The sequence below is a fragment of the Morone saxatilis genome, unplaced genomic scaffold, assembly GCF_004916995.1.
Source record: "Morone saxatilis isolate NCDOM2014 unplaced genomic scaffold, NCSU_SB_2.0 Contig9, whole genome shotgun sequence".
NCBI lineage: Eukaryota > Metazoa > Chordata > Actinopteri > Moronidae > Morone > Morone saxatilis.
The window spans coordinates 10268865-10295845 of NW_023340268.1; the positions used below are offsets into that span (position 1 = coordinate 10268865).

The following is a 26981-nucleotide window of genomic DNA, read 5'->3' on the forward strand; positions in this document are numbered from 1 at the left end:
CTTTTAACTTACTGCAAAATCTTTCCATTATGAGACTGTGGTTAATAGTTTGAGATCACATTAATGCAAGTTCATTACATTTGGACAAATAATTGGCATCCATGTTCCACAACACAGTTTCTCTATATAAGAGCTATATGCCACTTTTTTATACCTATCTGTATGTAGAAGAAACTTGAGATATGAGCAGCTCATCATCTGTACTGTTTTTTCCATTATGTATATTTTCTATTTGCACTCTTTCCTACTTCTTCCCTCAACTGCTGCACAACAATTTCTCTCGGGATCTCCACCTCATCTCATCAATTCTGGTTTCTGCCAGTTTCAACTGTATGTATCTATTCACAAGCGTCAAACCTCCGCTGTTTTTATTAAATTGTTAAATTTCTATTATCTATACAATTCTAAAACAACTGGAGGCATTTTATAATTTAGATATGATAGATGGATAATTTAAATAATGTTTTAAAAATAAAGAATCGATTTACTGCAGGTCACAAAATCACCTGTTTTGTGATTTCATCAGTATTACAGCTGGCTGATATTATCGGCTAATGAGTGTGTTGGTATCAATGTATACAATGACCAACAGGCAGTAAGAAACTGCAGTACAGAAGGACTTTTGATTTTATTTTCACAGGTTTTAAGATGTCCTCCCAAATTCCTCTGGCTGTCAATACAACAGAGGTAAAAGCAATTTAATTTGTGGTGCTTAAAGAGCAACTTAAAGTTAAAAGTAGAAGAAGGTAGAAGATGTAGAATTACTTTATATACTTACACCATATATACTTAAAAAAAAATAAAAAAATTTCAAAGCAAATAGATGTCCAAAAACTTGGACAGATAGCACAAGGAGCAGGTGGGAAAATGTGTTTTAAATTGGGGCAAATTGACTCTTTTAAGCCAACACTTAACCCGTGTTTAAAAAAATAAAGTACACTGGGTCAAAGACAAAGATAGTATACCTGTCATAAATTCATCACAGCATCACAGTGCAAATGTGTGTAGAAAGTTAAGGCCGTTCATTAACAGTCAGCTGTCCAAACAATCAGCCTGCATGACTGACACGCAAAAACCTCACTGGATCAACCTTGCGGCTCTTTGACAAGCCGGCAGCATCGCCCCAGGAGGTTTGACACGGTTTAAGTGTGAGCAGTGATTTACAAAACGCAGAATGACATTGGAGATTCCAAACACACAGAGACACACACTGCTGGCATTTAGAGAATCAACTGCTTGATGGAATTAACTCTCGTCTTGCAGTGCTTTAAATGCAAGGTGATTAAACACCAAGGCTGTTGTTAATAAAGTAAGGCTCCCTTTTGAGTGACAGACACAAATTTGGAGTTAACATATTCATATGAGTTCCATCATGGGCCCAGCATATACAATCAAAAGATAGCGGCACTAGAAAGATGTTTAAAAAAAACAAGTGACACTTGTTTAGAGCCACTCCAGTGCTATGTTTAGAAACAGCACTATAATCAAGTAAATGTAAAATGCACAGAAGAGGTAGAGCTGCAGGATTTGAAAGCAGAGGTGGGAGGAGGGGTTGAGGAAGCAGGGGCAGTGTGGGCGTGAGGGAGCCACGGGAAAGAACCTGAGATCGGGTTGAAAAACTGACAGATATTTTTGGAAGAACAGAGAGAAAGTGACTTCCAACGTTTCTGCAATGTAACCATGATTTCTCAAGGCCAAGAGACGGGGTTATTTCAAATGTGAAAATCTTTACAGGCATAAGAACAGTAGCCTAAATAAACAATCTGAAGTTGCTCTCCATCATGTGTGGTTTCCAGCATTCCCATGTCTCTCCTGCCTGTCCCTCTGCCTGCGTGTGTGTGTGTATGTGTGTGAGCTAGCCAAGGGGAGTGTGGCCTAGTTACCATAGGAACATGTTCGCAGCTTGCTTGCAGTGCTTGTGCACTGCTCTCCATCAAACTACCTTCATTTTTACTAATGTATTTAGAAGCATTATTGTGTGCTTTGCTTGTAAATGAGCAGACCCAAATTAAACAGCTGAAAATTGTGAGAATGACATCTGAGATCAAGCAGCAATTTGAAGCTCTTATCACCAACTGACTGCACTGAGATACTTCGGTATTATCTCACCACACGTAACACGGTTTAAAATAAGGTGATTCTCAACTGAGAATTCCCCTACAACATGAGCCGCCTCTTGTTTGTTTCTTCCTGACACTTGGAGACATTCCTCTGTAGGTCTTAGTGTCTGAAATGAAACAACAGCTTTACACGCTACGCTAACTAACAGAAAATTATTTTTCTTCCTGAGGGAGCAGAAACGGCTGCTTTCATCTGGGGAAGTAAAGAGAGCACAGAGGAGGAAGACTCGGAATGAATCAAAGCCGGAGTAAAAGGCAAATGGTGCTATCAGACCTAGAGGATGTCAAAATAAAACTCTGGGAGTGTAACAAAGCAGGGCTCAGAGGGTGAGTGATGCTCCGGTGGAGGATTGAGTGGTAAAAAACTCATTAATATATTGCGGTACTTTTGTAAAGCTTCATAGTGCTGAAAAGCCATGGCAGAGGAAAAAGAGCAGAATGGCGCAGCTGAGGCTGGAGTACGTGTTAAACCTTCCATTATACTGGCAAACAGTGGTGTCGATGGATTTCAGAGAAAGAGCGGATTGAAGGGGAACATATAAATACATATATAACAGAGAAAAACCGTATTTGACCACGACAGACCACGACAGCAGAGGCTGTAAGAGTTAGATACAGTTGACAGAAGTGAAAAGTAAACTTCCACCAGTGTGGGGCTAAACTGACTCACTTGGTGTTAAAACTCCAGGTCCGCCACAGCAAACCTCCGCTTGACCAACCAACCCAAACTGACTCTGATGCGGCAGCCACGTCTTTGAAGATGTGTCCATGCAGCTATATGGCACAGACAAGTAAAGTTTTTTGTTTTGTTTTAGTTTTTAAGATTGATGGAGGATTAGTCACTTACAACAATGTACAACACAGGAAAAATAAACATTATTGTGCATGTAGATAAGGAAATAAAAGAAATTAACATTAATATAGAGCAATATGAGCAAAGATGAAAACAAAACTGTATAATTTAGAAATCAAAACAAGGAGAAACGTAACTTCCAGCTACAATTTGGAAATAAAATAAAAGTATAAATGGTTAGTAGAGTCTTTGAGGATGTCGTTGAATGCCCTTCTGAGATTTATCTTTCAAAAAAACTAATGTTTAGCTGTTGGACTCAAAAATGCAATGATAAAACAAGTGAGGCACAATCTGGGGTTACTGAGCATGTGAACATACCCACAAACTTGTCTTGAAACAAATCAGATCTTTACCAGAAAAAGAAGTGGAGTGCAGATTTACTGCATTTAAATTTCAGTCACCACTCAAGAAAAGCTAAAAGAAAACTGCAGCCAATTATTGCAAAGTCAATGATATACTTGTATTAGGAGCACCATTCAACTTATCACAGCTGCCCTTTATAGCCTAAATGTCACGATGCTGCTTAACCACAAGCTGTTATTATGATTAATTGATTAGCATTCCCACCGACACATCAGTGTTCCCTATTCCTTGTTCTCTGATTCGCTTTCATGGAGAAAAGTGGGAAAACCAGCCAATAAACATTAAAAACAGTTAAAGACATTTGATAATTCCTCTTTAAATTCAGCCTGTCCCAGTCATTATGACATCCATTTACCTTACAAATAACTGTTGGTCACAGCTGTATGAGATGCTAACTAGTTAGGGCTGCCCACTTCAATGTGGCTAATGCTAATGAAGGAACAGATTAAGAGGAGGAGGATATGAGGATATGAGGATATGAGGAGAGGTTTGTTAGGCAGCTCGGCAAGAGAAAACCAAGTATTGCGAGGTAGAACGTTGTCAAACTGTTTTGTGAGGCTCAGGGTGAAGAAGAATTACCAGAAGGGTAAAAATATCTTGTGTTTTCTCTATTGGGTTGCTGGGGGAAAAAATGAGGATGGAAAAGAAATTCATGGCCCGAGGCAAAAGAAAACAATTTGAGAAGATTGCAGGACAGGAGCTTGCTGACATGAGTTCCTGTTTTTTTTTTTTGTTTTGTTAGAGAACATTCAAACAGACTGTCAAAGCCTTTCTGTCCTTGGCAGCTAGAGAAAACCCCCCTCCATGCGTTGTATTGAAGATGGCTGAATTATGACGGAAACTTGGTGTTGGAGCAGAATCAGCTCTTTGCCGGCTGTCAGGCTCCCAGCTGACAACTGTGGCAGAATGGCAAAGAATCCAGATTACAGTTCACGAGGAAACCAAGAGAGATTTATAGACATCCATGACTCTATCTCTCTCTCGCCTTTCCATGACGCGATGTACGAGATATCTTATAGGAATTTCATATGGAGGAGGCTGAGGAAATCCTGCGAGGGGCAATGAGTCAGAGTGAGCTGGACTTATCTTGTTCTATCAAGTGTGCAGCCTCAGACATTTTATCAACTGAAGCTCTTCACTCTCCTCTGCATTATGTTTTTTTATAGGATGGGAAACTGTATGCAAGAGCCTGCAGTGGAATATAATGAGCTATAAAGATAGTGGCCTCCAATAATACCTGTGCTACATTACACTGTCCAAACATCAAGTGCATCTTTTGTTTTTTGCCAGCTGAGATGGAGGATAACCGTCACAGCAGTAAAATCCACACAAGAGTATTTTCATCCAAAATGCACACACAGACCTTGAGTCCAGTGAAAGTGGGATACCTTTTGAATGTTATGTTGGTAAACTAATTTGAGAAAGATAAAAATGACCCTGCAAAATCCCATTTCGTCATTTCGACTTTGTTCTGACGTAAGTGAAATTAAAGAACGAGCTTAATATCTACTTTACATATCTCAGAGCCCCCCTGCAGTCTGTGCAGGTGTTCAATGTGCAACAACCACAGACAGCTAATTAGCAAACTACAGGTATCAGTGAAATCAGACTTGACAGAAGCTGAGTACCAATCAACCAGGTCCTTACACTGACTTTAACTTTTGGGGGCTGTAAAGGTTACGAATTTAAAATTCTCTTGAAAATACATTTTGAGAATAAATAATATTCAGCTCAGTGAGGGACACCATGTGTCACATGCTGTGTTTTGTGCCATGACATTATCATGTGTACAAAATGCATCTTGTAGTTGGGACAAAATGAACTACACTGAACTATATTGTAACACTTGGCATTGCATTTCTACACTGCATGTGCCAATTAGCAGATAGTTCATGCAAAAAATGCAGTGAAAGATGCAAATGCTAAATGCAAACCCAAAGCAGCACTGAGAAAAAATGCATTCATAAACATAATTGACCAAAACATACATTCAGAGGCACAGAATGCCAAGTTTATGTAATATGCATATTCAGCACGTGATAGGGCTTATATCCCGCAAAGAACAGGCTGCATATCAGAACTTCATACATGGAAACCCTCCATAAATTGTCTTATCAAACATCCATTAGGCCAGTGCTTGAGGAGGGGGGAAGCCTTCCGGTACAGCAACCAAACAGCGGCTCCTTTTTGCTTTTGTGCCAAATTCCCTAAACAGCCTACATGTTTTTATGTCTCCAAAATAAACTGGTAAAACTATTCCTAAAACACAGGTATGTTTAACATGCCTGGGGTATTTCTATAAAATCATTTGGCAAATCTTATATTTTTGTTTGCTAAAGTCCCACTTTCACTGAACTCACCACCGAGTTGTCTGAGGTCATTCGGCCTGCAATGCATCACCTTAAAAACTCAGCAAGACACTGAACCTGGCCACCTGAGCAATGCTGGTCAGTTGCACAGTTGCATTAACAGCTGGTACAGACCCTGCTGCCGGTGTTGCACATGAATATCCAGGCTTTGAGGTGGACGAGCAGCATTAACACCTCCATTTGTGAGCCTCTCCAGGCCAGCTGTCACCAACACTTCACTGTAAGATGGGGTAGATATTAAGAGTATGTCACTTCACTTTCTACCTACACTTGTACAACACTTACCCAAAATCACAGGACTTCCTGGTGACGAAATCTTAAAAACTTAGTTACATCTGTGGATGCAGACTGAATCCAGTGGGTTTTCCAGGGCACTTGGGAAGGTGCTGAGGTTCCAGGTTTACTTGCTTTTGGGGACAAAAGGTAGAATCAGTTTGTGCAGACCTGAGAGACGGTTTCCAAATAAAAGGCCAGTGCTGTCCTCTTTGAGAGATGCTTGTATTTCAATCATTAGGGCCAATATGTTGTGTTCAACGTGGGCAGCTCCTCCTGTTCTCACCTATGCTGCAAGTGTGTCCATACATGCCTTTTTTTCCCTTTTTTTGTCAAGTGTGAAGGCTTTATTGGAGGAAAGCTGGCTGTCACAGGGGTCCCCTCACCTTCAGCTCAGTCCATCACTGAAGCCAAAGCTTGCCTGTCAGCAGTGGCTCTGTTGTGCAGCTCAGCAGCAGCTCTCCTCTGCTTCTGCTCCCTCTCTTCTTCCTCTGCTCGCTGTCCTCCAACTCTATTACAATCCAGGAACTGAGATGCGATCCCAATGCAGCTTCCTCGGTAATAAAGAGAATCTCTTCTGAGGACGGTTTTTGTCATCTTAATTGTTTGTTCTGGGCACATGTGACTTCAAACAGCCCCTGCGTCGCTTTATTATCTGGGAACGATATGAACTCCTGTTAGCGCGTTTTTGGCGTGACGATCCACAGAGCCAATTAGTTCACCATCTGCCACTTCTATTTACATTTAAAACACTCTACAGAGATGGACGACGCGACACGGATCCTGCATGGTTACAAGCGCTGCACATGAATCATGCCGATTACTGATATTAAAACGGGGGATAATTATCAAGGTGATGCCAGTGGGCTAAGCCAACTCTGAGCAGCACACAGACCTACGGCACATTGCGCGCACTAACGCCACAGACGCATAGAAATAAACATCCCGGAGGTATTTACAGGAGAGATCCAGAAGATGTGCAGCAGCATCTGAGCAATATCTGATTCGTGCACATTTTTTTTTGGTTTTTTTTGTTGTTGGGTTTTTTTTGACGCGCTCCTCGCTTCTAGCTCGGGTGATTTAATCTTGGAAAGCGTCTGTAGTTCACCCTGCGTGGCATAACGACGTCCCCGTAATCCAGAAATTCAGAACGAGGGGTGGGTGGTGGTGTTGGTGGAGGTGGAGGGGGGGAATCCGGTGCCAAAATTGACGCTGCGTGTCCTTTGTGCTCCTGCAGTCCCGTCACACCTAATTTTGATTTAACGGCAGTGCGTGAAAAAAAAAGGTGCTCGGTAAACGGAGAAGTCTCTCCCTTGAGGGCGGAGATAGTGCGTAAGATAGACAGAAACAGAAACCAACGCCTCCAAAGGCAGGCGAGTCCGCCCCGCGCTGTACCATCTCTGGAGTTTGTAACGTCCGAAAATAAAAATGAAAACGATGACGGCCGGCCGCCCACTGCGCCGAATAATTAGGGATGGGAATGAGGTTGGGGAGTGTAACAAAGTTCATTTAAGTTACTTCTAGAATATGCAGAGTGGGTTTAATGTCTCCCACAGGGCGCTCGGTGGGAAGTAGGGGTGATGCACTTTTAACAAGGCTCAAATTCGCACACCTGAGAAATTTACATAAACTTATTTTTAGCCGACGTTAAGTGGGAAGGTGGTGTTTTTTTATATAGTTTTGGGAATGTGTAATAAGTAATATGTCAGCAGCTGCAAGGTGTACAGGAAACATATGGGGGCTTTTTTTTCAATGTGTCAGCTGGTCAACTACAGATTTCTGGTAACAAGATCCCCAGGGAGGCCTCCCAAAAAAAAAAGCCCCAGATTCACTTTGGAGAAATTGGTTTGTGGTAACATAATTGGGCTCTATACCTTTCTTTTAAAGCACAGCCGACATGATAAGGAATCCTGCTTTAGTAGCCAATCTTGGGGCCCTATGAGTGTAAAAAAATGTTGTAACATTGAAGGCTTATTACAGAAACATATTAAAGGACAGGTTCAGATTTTCATGCTGGTCATAAAGAATGAACAAAATCAAAGGGGAAGAGGCAGACTAACAGCATCCTATCGAATCCACCAGGAATGTGCGTTTGTATGCATTATTTTGGCCAACGCAGGACACTTTGGAGGACATTGCATCACATGTTGAGGCAAGGTTCATCTTCTTTGACGGACGATCCTACAATTATATGCTGGAGCCCTCACAAATAAATGAAGGGTCTTTTTTTTTCATGCAGCTGCAGCTTTACTCTCTATAGGCATCAGGGTCCAATACAAACATGGCATCACTTACATTCCCATAGCATGAACACTTAGGGAGAATCCCTTCTTACCCTAAGTTATGCGCCCACTGTCTTTCAAACTCCCTGACAGTTTGTAACACATGCTGTATGTTACAAATTAACATAATTACAAGGCCAGATTGAGATTACCCTGACTGACATCACAATGACATGAGCAGGGTTAGTTTCTCAGGCTTTGGAAAGCTCCCACCAGAACCACGGAAGAGATCCCTCAGGCAGGTAAACTGATCTTTATGCATAAAAGGAATCTGCTGAAGCTAATACAAGACGACTGAGTTAGTCAAATGAAACTGGCATTTTCCAAAGTTACAGTCTTTAGTATGAAATGTGTTTAAACAGTGTGTCCTTGTTGAGCTGTAGTGGAGGTATAGTAACTAAATAGACAGTAACTCTAACCAATCAGTAACCAATAACTCTTTCAATGCACATATGTCAGTATTGTTCAAAGCCAGACTTGAAAAACTATGACTCTCTCCTTTAAGGTGCTCAGTGATGTTTTTTGTGTTTAAAAGAAACTCAGTAAACCCATAAACAGGAGGATTCAAAGTCTGTGGGTGACTCATTCATATTCTTATAGACTGTAATCAGTTTTATTCTGGTCACTGAAAAACCGCCAAGTCCTACAAACACTGTCCATATAGGATGCAGACGTGTGGAGGCACCAGCAATTGTTCTCCTTCAAAAACCTTTTTATTTTGATATCCTCTATGTAAACATGTTACATAAATGTTTATTGCTAATTGTTAAATCCTGAATGTGTCATAGATCATTTCGTGGGCATATATAAAGAAGGCGTTACATAAATCCCTGATAAAGAAGGTGTAACCTGTTTTTTTTTTTTTTTTTATCCTGTCTCTATATCACAAACATGAGGCTGGTGGTAAATTGTGGACATAAAATTGTTAGAAAACTGAGACATGGGTAATGATAACCTTCTTCTTGAATCCTCTGAATGAATCACTAAGGGTTGGATCTCTTAAAAATACACAAACAGGAAAAAACCCACTGCATTAAAACAGAAAACAGATAAACACTTGTTTTCATAGTTGTGTTTTTGGCTGCACTGAACACTACAATGTTGATTAAACCAGTCACTGAAATGATGATTCTCTTCTTGCTTTTTCTTTTATCTTCCTGGTATAAATTGGAGTTTGTTCAGGTCTTACTATGGTCATCTTTGTGGGATTTAAAGTGTAATCCAGCAGCATCAAGAGCAAAGAGCGAATATAGGAAGCCAGACTAACTCATGACACTGTGCGGCACATGCAGCCTTAAAAATAAAACAAAAAGCATAAACTGGAAATGACACATCCCCACTGTATCACTCTCAACCCTCACACACACACACACTCTCTCACACAAACACACAATCTCCATGGAAACTGATAAAAGAATAGCTGTTCTGCAAAAAGAAGGGATTGATAAAGCATATACAAGTACTCGGATGGTCAGCAAGAAACAAATTTGTGGAATAAAGAAAAATACAGGAGGATTTGAGGGATCTAAGCAGAACCAAAATGGCCGTCAGTCATTAAATATGAAGAAAATGATAAATGAACCTAGCTATAATGTAAAAGAAGAACTTGGAGAATATGATACTCATGTAAACCTTTTGAATCCACAAAGACTGCAGAGTAAAATGTGGTCAACCCAATTTAACTTTAGTTTGTTTCTTTTTTTTCATGTAATTACAGACTGTGCATTTTAAGGCGAGTGTGTGGTTCGAACTGTTCGATGCGACGATGCAAAACCAGCAGGATCCAAAAAACCGAGCAACAGAGACTCGAGTAAATATGAAGGAATGAAAGTTACGCGGATGTTGCAGATAGCAGAACAGAGACGGTGGGCAACAGAAGAGGGGAGAGGACAAGGGAAGGAGTACAGCACAGAGTACAGCACAGTACACCACCTACACTTGTCTCCATGGCAACTACCACACTAGAACGAGTGATAATGCAGTTCCCTCTCTTCCTATTCTGAAAACTGTTCAATTGGTACCATATGCACTGTGCAGTATGTGGGAGACAAAGCTTTCAGTATTCTGTTGTTGCAGATGATATATGAGAAATATAAAGCCTGTAAAAACACTACTGGCTAAATATTTTGACTGCAAACGTTACATCCGTCGATCCACCAGAGACATTGGCTTAGCCTGACACTGAATTCATCATCATTGCTTTAAGGGATAACTTGTTATTTTTGAATTAATGTGTTCTATTTTTTTTTTTTCTTCTTCCGTCTTCGCCAAAGCAAGTGGCACACTGTGTGGGCAGCAGTTGCTTTCAAAGAACAAGTATTGAGGTTTATAGGATTGAAAATGCATGAAGAAATAAATGCCTCTTTCTCAATCTAGTTCCTGCTGCTGGTGTGAATGTGAAGTGACACCACAACAACTCAAAAACCTTTATACACGGCTTTGTGCAACATGCTCTTTGAAGATCTGTATCCTCAAAAAGTGAAGATACCAGTGCGCAGAGGACAGTTTGACTTGTACTGTGGAAGAATTTGACCCATGTACTGTTCATAAAGCGTGCATATATGTGTGCTAAATTATACATCTTATCCATAAAAAGGCTAGTGAAATTATTTGAGACAATGCGTCTTTGCTACACCCACCACTGCTTTTTTTAGCCATCCTTCCATGGGCCTTTCATCCTATTCTGGACTCATCTCTCCGAACTGCTTGTTTAACTGCCAAAGCAGCACAGTATGCTGCTGTTAGCATACGGTAACTAATACTTCTGCTAACAAAAATAAATAAATAAATCAATCAATTTGTCGTCAGTCTGAGGAGATTTCCTTTGTCGGTTCTGTTGCTCGATGTTAATTTGTTAGGCAGACTGTCATGATTAATACAAAGTACAATCAGTCTGTCACTGTCAACTCAGCATATGACAAATGCAGCGCAAGTAAGATCGGTTGTCGGTCGGCCCACCAGGAAACCTTCCAGATGGCTGATCCGCCTCTGCTCTTCACTTCACCAGCATTGTTTGTGTCATGACAGAGACCATCTGACTGCCAGGGAAGTGAAGTGGATTTGATCTTTATCCCTGGCGTCATTTTAGCAACCTGGTTTCTGACAGGAACGCTGGCCTCGCCACTGAAGAGAAAATCCTCAGTTTAAAATGTGACATTTAGGTCTTTATGTTAACCTTAACTCAGTGTTCATATCTGTGTGAATGCCTGCTGTATAATGGATTATTAACTTATTCCTTTTAGCTGACCAGTGTACTAGTTAATAGCACTTATTGTGCTATTAACAATGGTCCTTATTGATATACAAATCAATAAAATTTTGAGCTTAAGCAATTTGAAATAGCAATTTGGCCACTAGTCATGCAAGACATAAATCTTACTAAGAATGCAAGTTACATTTATTTTCATTTTGTTTGACCAATAGTCTAAAAACCAAAGATCTTCAGTTTACACTGAGAGAACATATCATCCAAGTTGAAACCAGGGAACATTTGGCATTTTTGCATAAAAAGTACTTTTATTATACTATACTTTATTATACTATTATCATAAGATTTGCATATTATTTTTCTGGCAATCTACTATTTGATTAATTGACAAATTGTTGCAGCTCAATACTGATTAATGTCTTAAAATTCAATGTAACATCTCCAAATTTTTTGAGCGATAATAATGAAAAGCAGCAAATCGTCATATTAAAGAAGCTAAAACCAGTGGTTTTGTTTACATTTCTGCTTCAATAATTACTAACTGTGGTCTCTTACACGTCTGCCAATGGACTAATTGATCAGTCAACTTAACGTTTTACCTCTAAATCTAAATCTAAATATGTTTTGGTCAGTTCGTCCTGGGTGCTGTGGTTTTACTTGTAAAGAAAGGCCCATATATTTTAATACACCAACAAATCTGCCCGTGGTTACAGATTGTTTGAAGCGAGCACATCAGCGGAGGTTAACAATCAGGGTTATCGGTTCTACATGAAAACGTGAAAAATATATTTCCTTTTTTAATCAAAGACCAGCTGACAGGAACAAGAACTTCAAATGAAGCTTGAGTTTGGTTGCTTAGACACAGAACAAAGATGTGGTTGACTGCTCAATGAGATGCTCTGCTCAACATCATCAGGACATTACAGGAACAGCAGGAGAAAATCCGCTTGAGTGCAACATGATCCTTTTGGCAGCAACGTCAAAACAGAATTTTGGGAGCTTTCATGCAAAGGTAAAATTTCTGCCCGAACCATCTGCTGAGGGCTAAACTGACATGGAGGCAGACTCAGCAGGATTTGTACCTGAAACTCCAAAGGAATTCAAGGTCAGCTTCACCAGTCAGCCATGACGCCGTCATCCTCATCAATCACGTTTCCGGCTGAAGCGTGAAAGCGAAAACTTCCATACTGCAGCTGTAAAATAAACTCACATTTTTGCTAATAACAGAAATGATGTGAACGGTACTCGTATTTCAGGAGTGGGATGTCTATCCGTGACTATAGGCAATTCAATCTGGGTGACTAAACATTTACATTATTTTTGTTCCCCAGTGAGCTTTTATGTAACAGAGGTCAGTTGCAATGGTCAAAAGCTACAGGACACTGTGCAGAGGAGTGATTCTTGTTCAATGTGTGAGGGGTCAAAGGTGACCGCGCTAGTCAAGCACTCAGCGCTCTGTTGTTCTGTTTTTGTGCCCTGGGAGAATAAATATAGAAAACCTCATATAAGGTCCTAGAGGGATCAACATAGCAGCGATGTTTGCTGTGACACTCAGGACTGGAGTTCAAACTATTTTTTTATTAATTAACCATGAACAGAAATATGAGCTTTCATGATAGCAGCACGACCAGCTCAGACATATTCAAAATGCTTGAAAATTGGCTGTCTGGTTTATTTAGATACTACAATGTGATTTATGTAACTGGTGTTATTCAGATATCTTGTCTTTCACGTTGAGGCAGTGAGCAGTTAGTGGAAATCTGAATAACAATCTATTTTCAGAGTAAACATTAAGAAATAGAGGAATAACAGAGGTTTGCTGTCAATAACAACCCCAAGTATTCCATATTTGTATGATTATTGTAATGTTAACATTTAGCAATAAACAAAAGCAGGAAGGAATTACTGCTTTTATAATTTAAAACTGTCAATGAATTGCCAGATACATGGTAAATTGTAAATGGACCTGCACTTGTATAGCACCTTTCTAGTCTTCCGACCACTCACATTCATCCTTTCACACACATTCACACAGCGATGGCAAAGTCCATCGAACAGAAACTAACTCATTCATTTCACACACTGATCCTTATGCTATTTTTTTTCAGGAGCAATTTGGGGTTCAAGTATTCTTTGCTCAAGACGTGGCCAGGAGAAAAGCGATCGAACCAACAACCTTGCGATTGGGGGACGACCCGCTCTGCCTCTGAGCCACAGCCGCCCCAGGCAGTAAATCTAATTCCTGGGCCCAGTTTTCCCAAATCAATCTCATCTGATTTCAGTAACAGAGTTGGGATGAATGTGAGTTTAAGGTTTTTAAAAGCAAATATGAAATTTAGTCATTTTTCTTAACCAAGTTAAGCTAGTGTTGATTACAATGTATGGGTAGATTCAGGATGGATTTAAAGTTGTAAGGGGCATTACACATTAAATTAATAAAATATGATGAGAACAAGGTTTTACAGGCTGTAGTTCAAATTATTTAAATTAAATGAACAATATCATCAAGACACACTGACGGCCATGTTTTTAGTGTGCTGTTCCACAGCAGTCCTTTCAGGGTAGCTGTTGTTTCAGTGTTTGATGTCTGAAACGTGATACAAACCCGAGTTCATAGAAATAGTGAAATATGATTTTTTCCACATTTCAAATATTTATTTTTGTTGAGAAATATGTACATTTGTAGAAACCAAATATCTTGACAGTAAAAAAAGGCATTTAAGAAAAAGAAAAACATCAAAAGCTGCCAATGTGCAGATGGAGGCCTACTTTGCTTCCAAAGCCAACCTGCAGTTTTCCATCCACTCAACCTGGATTTGTCGGGGTATTAATGTACACAATGAATTTCTGTACAGAGACGTCACAAGTAGGACTTTTATGCAGTTTAAGAGAATACACCAACTGATCTAGTTGTGGTAATTATGTTTTTTTTTACTAAGTTCTTTTTATTTTAATTTAATTTTATGCTGTCCACAACAGTAACAGTTTTTACCAAATCCCAAAACATCTGCAACTTTACCAACTAACTTTTGTCTGATGCCAATGATACTTTGTATGGATGGAGAGAAAATCAGATATAGATATTTTTGTTTTCAGAAAAGGTGTTTACCCCATGGTGGTGCACAGCAACAGGACGCACAGACCTATTTCTTAAATACTTTTAAAATTAATCTATGTTCCAATAGCACCCTGCTTGACGACCATTTTCTGGCGAGCACCCTTCGTTGCTGAGGAGTCAAGTCCCGTCACACCAGTGTTTGGAAATCCGTGAGCAGCCACGTATTTACGGTACGCTTCTCGGATGATGCGGAAGGCTCGTGTGTTAGCGTACGGTATGTCAGTGACTGGATCTCTGTACAGTGCGGCCTTGTGGGTGACAGGACAAACCTCCTGGACGGGCAGCTGAGGACTTGACTGGGCGCTGTGTGGAAAGGCCGCCTCAAAAGCTTCGTCGTCACTGAATGTTATGTAAGTACGGGAGCACAGGCCTCCGGCGGGCTGCTGGGAAGGTGTGGTGGGATTTTGTGGTGCAGTCTGAGGGACATCTTGATCCAACCTTTGGAAAATGGCAAAATGAGACAAATTACTATTTTTTAGTAATTATGACATACTGTAACTACTAATCACGATCATATGAGAGTCTAAAAAGGATGAAATACTTAAGGTCAATGCAGTTGAAGCGTGTTTCTTTAGCCAGCATTCTATGTGCTAAATTATTTCTGAAGCCAATTAAGTCTAGTACAACATCACACATACCCTTCAACATCCACATTTTCTTCTTTTAGGACTGAGTGAGAGACTAGCGGCATCAGGACTGAATGGTAACGGATGGTTGGTCCTTCAAAACGCCGCTTCTTGTGGACTTGTTTCTTCTTATCCGCCTCCAGACGTTCATAGTTCTCTACACACATAAAGTAAAATGAATCGGGACATCCAAATTTCAAGTGAAACACCCTAAGACAGTATACTGGTAAATGTATATTAATTACTAATTTAGTAACAACAATAATTAGTAAAATGAATCATTATATCAACATTTACTAAGCTTTTCTGCATCTCTTTGCCACACAGATGGGCTACACTGATTCACATATATTCTGAATAAAGCTAGTGACATCTGTTGCAACACAAAATCAACTATATTTCTATTTATACTCTAACCACCAAACACCACAGCATTTGTGCCTCATACAGTCATAATGCCCTTTAATGGGCTGTCACTTCCACAGATGTCAAAAAGGGTTATGGACTGAACACAGCAACTAACTACATCGGGTCCAATGTCTGTTAAGAGGAAACACTGCTCAATGTAGTGTAACTGAATGCATCCTTACGCTTATTCAATTGGTAAACAGCATAATTACTGTTTCTATTGTCATTAGTTTACTGTCCAGGCATTTATAAATAACATTCTACTGAAGACACTAAATTTTGGAAGAATGACTTGACCAGCATGTTCTCACCTAAAGATCGAATGTTAATCTCAGCTGTTATTTTGGCCTCAGCCAGCAGTTCTTCCTGGGTAAGGGGCCGGTCGCGATGAGCACCCCTCCGTCTCCGAGGGGCATCCTGGCGTTCTTGCAAGCGCAGATTGGTCTTTCGGGTATGTTCACTGGTGGACTGTCGCACAGACTTCCGAGCTAAAGAATGATTAAGACATTCAGTTCAAAAAACCTGAAAAATCCTGTTCAGAAATGATATATAATGATCACTGGCCCACCATGGACACTGTAAAATGCATTTGTGTGTGGGAATCTTACGCTCTGCAAAATCTTGGAATTCTTGTGGAATCCTTCTTTTGAGCTCCACTTTAGTTTTCTCTATCTTCTTCTGTTCCTCAGAGGGTCTTTTGGGTTTGGGCTTTGCAACTTTTATAGGTTCCTTGGATTAAACAAAGACAAAAAGCCTATTAACATCAAATCTCTTTCATACATGTATGATGAACGAGCAAAATAAATACAAACTTGTCTAGATCAAAGTTAGAAAGACCTGGCTGTTACCATAATGCAACTGCTAATTCTAATCCCACAGACAACAGTGAGGAGGCAACATTAAATCAATTATGCTTTCTGCTCCCTCAGCTTCTGCTGACAGGATGGCATTTGGCAACCAATGGCTCCAGTGGAGCTGCAGAACAGCCATAATAATGAGCTGCTTAATGAAAATAAACAGGGCTGATATGTAGTGAATATATGATTCTGATTGTCGCTACCTTATAAGCTTTGGTGACAACCCGACTTTTCCTCCGAGGTGCATCCTCCTCCTGGTCACTGTCTGGCTCGTCACCCTCATCGATGTCAAAGTCGCTGTCCACCTCGTCCTCTGTGTCTGAATGCTCTCCGTGATACTCATCATCTCCTGATTCCTGAAAGGAAACCAGAAAGCATCATTTAGTCAACAATTTATGGAAAATAATGAGATATATTACCTGTTAATGTGTCTTATATGCTGTATTCAGACTTTTATTCAGGGGAGTTATCACCATTTTGAAGCTGATGCAGGCCAATGTAGCCTAATGTAGTCGAGTTAAGTTCTGTGATGTGTGTGTATGCTGAGCAAAGTACCATTAAGATATGAGATTTAGTGAGGGAGATACTCACACTCACTCAGTCACAGATTTACAACACAACTACATAGAGAGGCAGCTCTCCGTATGTGTTTGTGTTGACAATTACACCAAGCAAATCTCAAGGTGATACAGCCACTGGGCTCATGGAGCGTATTTAAAAAGAGGTAGACAATATAATACCGACATCTAACGTACAAGAACATAAACTCAGCATATTCAGGAAAGTGGGAACTTTTAAGCTGAATGCCAATTAGGTGTAGTTTTAAAAAGTGTCCTGGAAATATGCATTTTGATTGAGTTTTAAAAGCCTAAACAACTAACAGAGCTCTATGGAAGAAAAATAATCAGTTGTTAAAGAATAAGTGCCTGCAAAGGTATTTAATTGAGACATGAAAACCATGACATTTGCAAACATTAACAAACTGCGGTGACAAAGATCAACATCGGTCACAAGTTGATAATAATCATTATACATTATAAGTCAGACTAACCCTCACATTTAATATAGGCACAGGCATGGTACCCTGTTTTATAAGTGCCAGTACAGATGACTAAGGATTCACAAGGTTTGTTTGGGATTTTTTTTCTCTTGTCAACCTCAGCTGAGACGAATGTCAGAACTGCCAGAGCAGCCCCGGCCAAATCCCCCTACACACGTGGACCCTTGAACCGACAGCTGTTAAAATGAGTGAGACTGAAAACTGAGGATACGAATTAACATCTTTAAATTTCAGCCTTACAATATCAAATAACATCGAGTAGTGTAGTATAGCTTGAATTGACGGAGACTCCCCATTGGGGATTGAGAAAGTGAATCTTAATCCTATTCTTCTTCTTGAAGCCTTTATAGCGTTTCCTCTCTCTTTGAGTGTGAAGTAGGAAAGACTGGCACTCGCATCCGACCTTCACAAATTTGTTAGCTGTTATCGGACTGGGCCCGGATATTTTGGAGTCGTGGTCACAGTTTCGGATGAATCACGCTGGCATGTTGGTTTGGATGACCAGAGCTGCTGCATTAACTTCAGGAAGGATGGCAAACTAACACTCACTCCGTTACCAGTGTATTGGGTACACCTAGCTAATAAATACGTAATAAATCCTACCTTCAATTTCACACTTTCTTAATATCAACAAACGAAGACTAAACATGAGACCTGAGTGAGTCACTTCTCTGCCTTTAACAAATTAACTACTTGAAAAACTTTAAAATCACTCGTTTACCTAACTATAAGTAGATATATAACGTTAAATATGACATGAAACATACTGATCTGTTGAGAAAATGTATTGTTTCTTCTTGTTATTGATGCAGTGCATGTTGGTCCAGATGCAGCTACCAAAAGATGACAGATTGTTTTCAGTATAGATACTATTTAAATCATTTCAGTTGCTGGGTCTTAATTTAAATCTGTCAGATTAGGACTGGTGCCAATTTAAGTGAGCAATTCATCCCTTAGAAACAAAGAAATCCCTATACGCTGCAGTTGTGATGGACGTTTGTTACTGGTTTATGTTTATAAATGACTTATTAAATAAAAAAAGAATTAAGTAACTACTCAATTAAAGTCTATTAACGCTACAGGCTACTATTATTCAAGTCGACAGGGTGCCACCTATTTAGAAATACAAAAAATATATATATATATTTCAAATCAGAGACTTCGACTATTCAAGAGACCAACTCAAGATCGCTGTGAACCAATGCTATCGTACAAGCGGTCCCTTTCTCTCGGGTTTGTTACTCACATCGTTGAAGCCTCCGTATGTTGTCTTGTAGAATTCATCCTCTTCTTCAGCGTCCAGTAGTTTGGACATGCGGTTCCCCGCAGTCTTTCTGGGTTCGCGGCCCACTGCCAGAGTCATGGTTGTTAGTCTCTAAACGATACTAGCGTTTCTGTATGTAGCCAGGTTAATGTTGTGCTGACTGAACAGCTGTGGGCTGTTTTAGAGGGACCTCTTTTCACCTCGTTGTTACTGGCGGCGCTTACTCAGTTATCTGTCCGTACGCATATTTATTTAAGTTATGAATACGCGTTAAATTCACGCTGATATGCTTAAAAAAAAAAATAGCTTGGTAACACAAGCTAAGTATGCAGCTAACCTGGCCGCCGCTTTCTTGTTGCTAACCAACACTTCCGGAGCAGATAATGTACTTCCGGGTTATGTTCAAAATAAAACCTTTTGTTTTATAATTTGAATGAATATAGTTTCATTGAACATTATTTCATTCACATTCATGTCGTGAATTCAGATTATTTTTATGGTAAATTTATAATGATGGCCATACAATGTTTGATACTGTTGTCATGGGAACCAGTGGAGTTGGTGCCTGGCCCCAGAGAGCTAATGTATTGCCATGGCAACAACATAAATTAGATGATTGTGGCAGTTGTGATGAACATTATAATTTAGTAGCTTAAATCTTGGTCATTGTCTCTTTTCAGCAGTACTTAACGTTACAAAAGATACAAAGTATACTCACCACATTTGATGTTTCTCATGTTTTAAACCAAGAACCACTGAATAAGCAAACCAAATAATACAAAGTTATATTTTTGAAAGCACAATCATTTTTATTTTATGGCAGAAAGCAAAACTATTAGGTTCTTTATTGGGGAATAAAAAAAAACATAAATTCCATACATTTCTTTACAGTACAGCAGTAAATGTAACAATATTATAATACAAGCTAAATAATCAAATTAAGTAAAAATTACATGATGTTATTGATACAAGTGTTGTGTACATTAACCTTAATATAAGGTTAACTTTTCTTTTATAATATTCTAGTTATCTCATGGCTACTGTCTCAGGTCCATAATAATTATGTAAATAAATAAGTACTATTTCATATGTTCTTCAAAAAACAAATGAGCAAAAAGACAAAAACATACAATTAGTCAGCCACGAACGCCTATAAACAAAAGTTATTGTTTCTCTATATAAACATCAACAAGTGCAATATAAGCAACAACATTTCACATATTACATGCATTATGCTCATTAAATATTGCTTACTTTGGTTGCTTTACATTCAGGCTTCTACCAGCTTCTGTCTCACATGAAAAATAAAGCTGATCAGTGCTGCTCATCTCTTGGTTAGATGTTCTTAAAATGTAATTTAAAATCTTCTTAATGTCCATAAGGGCTTATGCCAGCATAATTAATTACATAATTTACTATGTCGTTTTTACAATTGCACAACATAGGCTCTAGCTAACATGCTCACATTTATATTAATGAATCAACAGTCAGCCTCTGTTGGACAAGTTAACATGCTCTAAAATTCAATAAGCCTACTTCAGTTTATAAACTACAATGTACCTAGTCACACAAAGTAAAAAAAAAAAGATTTTTTTAACTTATAGTCATATTAGTTTCATGGTGAACCTGCTTGTCTCCATATAGTTGCCTGTCCCTCCTTTACTACTTGACATGGCGCTTCGTGGCACATATGCTATAGTGGCTGTGTGCTTTATTTGCCCTTTACTCTTACTCCAGAAGAACATAAAAATGAAACAAATGCTCACAGAGCTGAAAAATGAGAGAAACCCAATGGTCGCTGCTATCAGTAACGTCTTGACATCAAATGGGAGTTGTTTCTGACTTCCGTTCATACCCGGAGAGGCAGACGGAAGGGCAAACCAACCTTTAAGACGAAAGGGGTTTTTAGAAGATGATGGGAAGGCTCTGACATGCAGGCTGACAGGCAGGCTGTTATTTCCTGCCGCATTAGATGCCACACAGAGATAAGTACCGCTGTCTTGAGGTTGTGCATAGCGAACCTCCAGCGAACCATTAGAGAGAGCCCGTATTCTACCAATGGAAGATAAAAGATTTAGCTGTGGGTTCAGCCAGGTGACAGACGGCACAGGGTCACCTTCTGCATTGCAGTAAAACTCCACCGTGTGCCCCTGATCTATTCTCACTTCTTGAGGTTTGCGATTCAGGATACGAGGCCGCCGACATGTGAGCAGGCCTGGGAGTTCAGCCTCAGTGAAGTCTAAAAAACTCCAGCCCTGCAACTGGACAGAGGTAGTGCAAGTCGGTCGATTTCCACCAAAGTCCAGATATAGTCGTCTTCGCACCACCCACAGCAAACGACAGTCGCACGCCAGTGGGTTGTTATCAAGTCCCAGAGTCTTTAGGGTATCCACTGAATGAAAAGCTCCCACCTCAAGTGTGGTGAGAAGGTTTCTAGACACATTCAGCAATTTGAAATATGCCAAGCCCCTGAATGCTCCGATTTCGATGCGAAGCAATGAACCCCCCACCAGATGGAGCTCTTGGAGCCGGAGCAAGTCTCCAAGCAGGTTCCCATGAATGTAGGCGATTGGGTTAAAGGAAAGGTCAAGGTATACAAGATATACAAGATGATGCAAAGGGATGTATGGGACAGCACTGAGTTTAGAGTGTCTAATGGTGAGGGATGTAAGATTTAGGCCAAAGAGACTGTTTCCTGACAGGGTCTCCAGCCAGGAGCAATGAGATATGACAAGTTCCTTAAGATGCTGTAGATGATTGAAGGAGTAGTTTGGCAGCGTGGTGAGGCCCAGTCGGTGAAAATGAAGACTTCTCAGCCCATTTAGCTGTGTGAGCGCCTCTGTCGGCACAGCGGTGAGGTTGCAGCCATCAAGATGCAGCTCCTGCAGACTGGTTAAGCCAGAGAAAGCTTGATGAGAGATGAACACAAAGTCATTATCTGCTGCTTTAAGGAACTGCAGGGCAGTCAAGTCACGGAAAGTAAAATCTAGAAAAACAAGGATCTCGTTGCTGCTTATGTCCAGTAACCTCAGATTTGGCAAGCCAGCAAACACTCCTGCGGGAATAATCTTCAGGTGGTTCCGAGCAAGACGCAGAGTTCTCAGGCTTTGCAAGCCGAGAAAGGCTTCCACTTCAATTATCACCATAATATTGTCACTCAAATCCAAGTCTAAAAGTTGTGTCAAAGTCTGGAACTGCTCATGCACCAGAGTCTTGAGCTTATTGTGTGTAAGGTTTAGTAGTTTAGTGTCTTGTGGGAGACCGGTGGGCACTGTGGTAACTTGTCCGTCAGAGCAGTTCACCTCCAGTAGTATGGTGTTGCAGCGGCAGGGCTGTGGACACGGCCGGCGTGTTTCAGATGTTAATGCCACCCCCGCGGCCAACAGGTAGAGAGCTCCCCAACACAGCCATTGGTGGACAGCGCTCCCTTCAAACATCTGGTGGCCTGCGAGAGAGAGAGACAGCTGTGAAAAAAGTGAGAGAGTGATGATATTTATTGTAGAGTAGACTTTCTGCAACACACAAATATAAGAAAGGTGACAGATGCCATAACTGTCACCTTAAAAAAAGTGTTAAAACTGGAAGGAACAGGAAGTACATTTGCTGCTGATGGAGGGTCCTGTCTTTGTAACAAATATTTAAAAAATAAGACAGAAAGCAAAGGAAGATGTGGCCAAATGTTGTCAGATGGTGATGCTGATTCATCTTTTTCAAACTGTGAAAGTCAGTGATATGAGTTTATATTTATGTTGTTTACAGTACTTTAATAATCCAAGATGATAAGGTACAGAGGTAACAGCTGCGTCATCCATCCTGGAACACGCTTCTGCAAAGTTTCACACAAGCCAAATTATTTTTAAAAAGCAGCTAAAAGCTCATTTGTTAATATACATTGTAGCTTTACTTAATTCTACTTGTTTTTACTTTATGTCTTTTCTCTCTTTTTCAGGCAGTGTTCACACTCAACCTCAACCTTGCGATTCAAAAATGTATGAAATCACAAGGAATCAAATACTTGTTATCCACCTGACTGACCACTGACCACCATCAGAGGCAGCAAGTCCACATCTTCAATCAATTTGGAAAAAAAACAACTACTTACAAGAAGTTACTAGTAGTAATCACTTCGATTTAAAGATAAGACATTGGTGTTGTAGCTGGTTTTGAGACTGTTTAGCAACAGTTTATAGCAGGGAAGTGGGTTGGCTCTGATGTAAGAACTATAAACCTCTAAACTGCTCTTTTAAACCACTATTAATTAAATCTCTGACCTCTATAAGATCAACAGAAATTGCAGTTCAATCAGCAGAGCTGATCTCCTCCTATATGACTTTGTGGATCAGCCCTCAATCCTTTAACTGTCGAGTTTTAATTGATAAAATAAAGATACAGCTTAACATCACAGATTGACTCGACTGAAATGCCACTTGCAGTTGGTCAGTCTCCTTCATCCACAATCTACACTGTCTAGTAGTCTGTATATTAGTGTAGAGGCTCCAATCCTGAGGATGGTTTTATTCCAACTTGACAGCTCTATCAGGAATAAATAAATATAAAAAAGAGCGGCCTGTCAACTCTGTTTTTGTTGTATTAATGCTGTTTGAAAGCAGCAATAGGGGCATCACATGGAGGACTTAACCACTCAATTATTTGTGGTCCCTCAATTATTGTAAACATCATCTCTGTCTGGGTAAATTATAATGTCAGAGGAACACATATTCCTTGGCATTTATTCATTCCATATTTTGTATATAGTTTTATATTTTTTTTTGTTTATTTAGATACTGAGGTTGTTGTAGAAGCATGTTCCATGTTGATTTAAAAGACCATTTTTGGGTGTACTATGCATCCTGTAAGACTTGTAGGATCTATTTAACAGTCAAAAAAAAGTCTGGTGGCCTTTAATGAATGAAGATTAATGTTAATGACGAATTGTTTTGGAATAAAACACGTCAACTTTAAGGATTTTGTTTTTCATTTGGTGATGGGGTAATTGAGTCTTCAGGCCCAGTAAGGAAGAGATTTTTGCATAATTTCCTGTCAGATGCAACATGTAAGATAGATGAAACTAGAACTTAATTTATTTCTTCAGTTCAGTTTATATGATATATATGAGATACTCAGATCCAGAATAACTCCCATTAAAAGCAACACAATCCTTAAATGAACCATTGCTTAATCCACCACAAGGGGGCAGCAAAAGTGAAAATATATATATGTGATATATATATGTGTGCAGTATGTTCAGGTCCAATGGTTTAATAGTACTGTAACTGGGAAAATGGACCAGTTACAGTCAAATTGCTATCAGTAACCACATAATAGCTTATAACTCGAAAAATAATCCATGAAAAAATAATTTAACAAGTAATTTGAATATGGAAGCAGACATCATTGCTTTTAACGTAGAAACATGAATATGAGGAAACAAACTGACTGTAAGCTTGTAAAGAGGACTAAGGGTGTGACTTGCTGAAATGCATTATTGAAATTGCCATGTGAGTGCTGAAAACAAAAAACACCATCAAGTGTGATGCCACCCGCAGCTCTGGCAGCTCTGTTCACGTGTTGTTATGCTGAAGGATATAACAAATAGAGTGTGTGAGAAGAGGGATGAAAAGAGAAAGACAACAGTAGGACAGATTCCTCTTAACATTTGTGACATTTTGTTTGCAGGGAGAGTTGTGTTTCTAAATGCAAAATATAAAAGTAAGCATGCTGACCAAAGAAAAAAAAAAAGTTTAAAAGTGAATTTTTGATTTCTTTGCAGGCTGATTCATTTTTGATCAACTTTGACATATTTAGCGCTTGTATTTTCTAAGATTTTACACTTCAATCAGTGGATTTAAACTAGAAAACTCCACCTTAAGTGTAAGTAATATTCATGCTGGAGTGAATCACGAAGAAGCCATGTCTCACTGTACTTCATATTTTTTAAAGGAGGTAATTTCATCTCAGCACATTTACAGGTATGGAACTGTGGGAGTACTGCATAGACTTGAATGCTGGTGCTGACAGCAGCTCCCCAGAGCAGTGAGTGATGGAGGCTGACTCCTCCTGAACTCCTCTGAGAGCACACATGCTAGAGAGTGAAAATAGTGTACAAAAGGTGAAATCGCAGTTATTTACTGTGGCCTGACAGCTTCAAGAGATCAAATACAATGGATGGTATAATAAAATGCTCAGAATTATAGTAATCTTGTAGCGGGGGAAAGAAAAAAATCAAGTATTGTAACTCACCGTCTCTTCAGTCTGGAGGGCTTGTCATTGTGATAGCTCCATTTTCACAATTTTGAAATAAGAAAAAACACATTGCATTGGCGAATGGATTTTTTTTCTCTGAGATACTCTCTGGATAAACTGTCGATACAAGCAAAGAGAATTCAAAGAACAGAGTACATCTTTTGGTCTGCCAGGTCCACCTTAAAACCTTCTGTTGCTCAAAAATAAATCCAAATAAAACCTGCAGTGTGAGAGAAACAGACAAACATATCATTACAAGAAAGCTTCATCCTCCCATTCTGAAATATTCAACCTCCGGAGGAAGCATGTCGCTGCGGCTCAGTTTCCCTGTTGCTCTGCTGTCCTCATGGCAACAACAACCAGGCTCTGGACGTGCGGGTGCTCGGTGCATGCTGGGGGATTATATGCACTAGCTCCTGGACCCCGTCCAACACACTGCACTGGATGACAGGAGGCAGGCACAGGTCAGCCAAATACAGAGATTTATGGGGCAACACCAGATGGAAATGAATCGAAGCTCTGACACTTAAAGGAATACACAATAAAGGAATACCTTTCCGGCTCTCTGGTCTGTCAGAGATGTCTGAAAGCTTGACAGAGACCATTAATATTAACTGTCATTAACCATTAACCTGTAGGATGTTTGCATCTTGTAGTATTTAGATTTTTAGTATTGTGCTGCAAACACTCCATCAGAACTACTCTTTAACTACAAAAGCCTAAAATGTGCCATAATCTTATTTCTGTGACGTTTTAAATTATTGATAGTAAGAAAATGCCCATTTGCATCTGTAAGTGAAAATAACAACTAATAGTAGAAATAACAGTCATACCTATCTCTGCCACAGCACAAAATAAGATGGTGGACTTACTCTATCTATAAAGACATATGTGTAAGGCAAAGAAAGGGTGAGTTTAACAACAAGGACACTCAAAGTGCTGTACATGAGACATAAAAAGGGATCAAGACAACCAAAGAAACACAAGGCAACATAAATAGAAAATAAAAAACAAACTGAAGCTAAAATTAAACAAAAATGTAATCAGTCAGAACAAGTTACGCAACTTCAGAGATATTAATAACTTTTCCCATATTTAATTAACTTGTAAAGCTCAATTACTCATCATAAATGAGTGACGTGAATGGACACAGTAGGATTAGAGTATAATCTTAAAGGGATAGTTCCTGTTTTTTGAAGTGGAGTTGTATGAGGTACTTATCCATAGTCAGTGTGTTACCTACAGTAGACAGCGGTCAGAGCGCCCCCAGTTTGAAGAAGCAGACAGGAATCCCAGCATGGAAGCTAAGCAATGTACTTCTGTGGGCTGTGGGTGGAGCAGCAACAAAATATATTTAAAAAATCTATATCTACACTAGATTTAGAATATTTTCACCACACCATCACACAGCCCTTCGTGACAGGAAACTGAAGCCTTTTTCTTATCTGCTCTTTCCAAAGCCACCAGACTAAACCAAATATAAATGCTTCAGTTTCCTGTTAGAAAGAGCTGTCTGACAGCAATGTAAAGCACTGAAAATATTCTAAATATAGTGTAGACTTATACTGATTGATTTTCTGTAGGTGGATTAAATACATTTTGTTGCTGCCCCCCACTCACAGAAATATAATAATTAGCTTCTGTGCCAAGGTTGTACACACTGACTATGTAACTCATACAACCCCCCTTCACAAAGCCTGAACTATCCCTTTCATATGACTAGAAGAAAATTAAATCTGTGAATATGTTACTGCAGGTCTGACATGGTTTGAATAAATTTACACCAATAAGAGGTGAAATGTTTGTTAGTGTAAAGTATTGAGGTTATATAATTCATGCCTGCAGTGTGGTGCTTCCACATACAATATTCACTATCAATAAGGGTATCAATAAATGATCAGACCACAATCCATGTAAATATGTGAATCCTTGGGTTT

At 39.6% G+C, this 26981-nt stretch overlaps 3 protein-coding genes across 3 annotated transcripts in view; all 3 read right to left on the minus strand.

The window, feature by feature from the left end:
- The window catches only part of LOC118343180 (ras/Rap GTPase-activating protein SynGAP-like), a 31932-nt gene extending 29042 nt beyond the window's left edge, over positions 1-2890 (minus strand). Inside the window, exon 1 of the mRNA XM_035681934.1 lies at positions 2791-2890. Within this exon, the coding sequence (XP_035537827.1) occupies positions 2791-2890 (100 nt within the window). The remainder of the gene's footprint in view (positions 1-2790) is intronic.
- Positions 2891-14107: 11217 nt separating this feature from the next.
- vps72a (vacuolar protein sorting 72 homolog a) lies at positions 14108-19170 on the minus strand. Its single transcript, XM_035682013.1, has 6 exons — positions 18784-19170; positions 16681-16833; positions 16229-16349; positions 15932-16108; positions 15225-15369; positions 14108-15024 (listed from the first exon to the last, which is right to left on the minus strand). Exons 1-6 carry the CDS (start codon positions 18898-18900, stop codon positions 14640-14642), a joined length of 1098 nt encoding a protein of 365 aa, XP_035537906.1. The 5' UTR covers positions 18901-19170; the 3' UTR covers positions 14108-14639.
- Positions 19171-19614: 444 nt separating this feature from the next.
- LOC118342839 (leucine-rich repeat and immunoglobulin-like domain-containing nogo receptor-interacting protein 1) lies at positions 19615-25525 on the minus strand. The gene is made up of 2 exons (XM_035681502.1): positions 25042-25525; positions 19615-22246 (listed from the first exon to the last, which is right to left on the minus strand). The coding sequence occupies exon 2, from the start codon at positions 22236-22238 to the stop codon at positions 20406-20408; it is 1833 nt and encodes a 610-aa protein (XP_035537395.1). The 5' UTR covers positions 22239-22246; positions 25042-25525; the 3' UTR covers positions 19615-20405.
- Positions 25526-26981: the final 1456 nt, after the last annotated feature.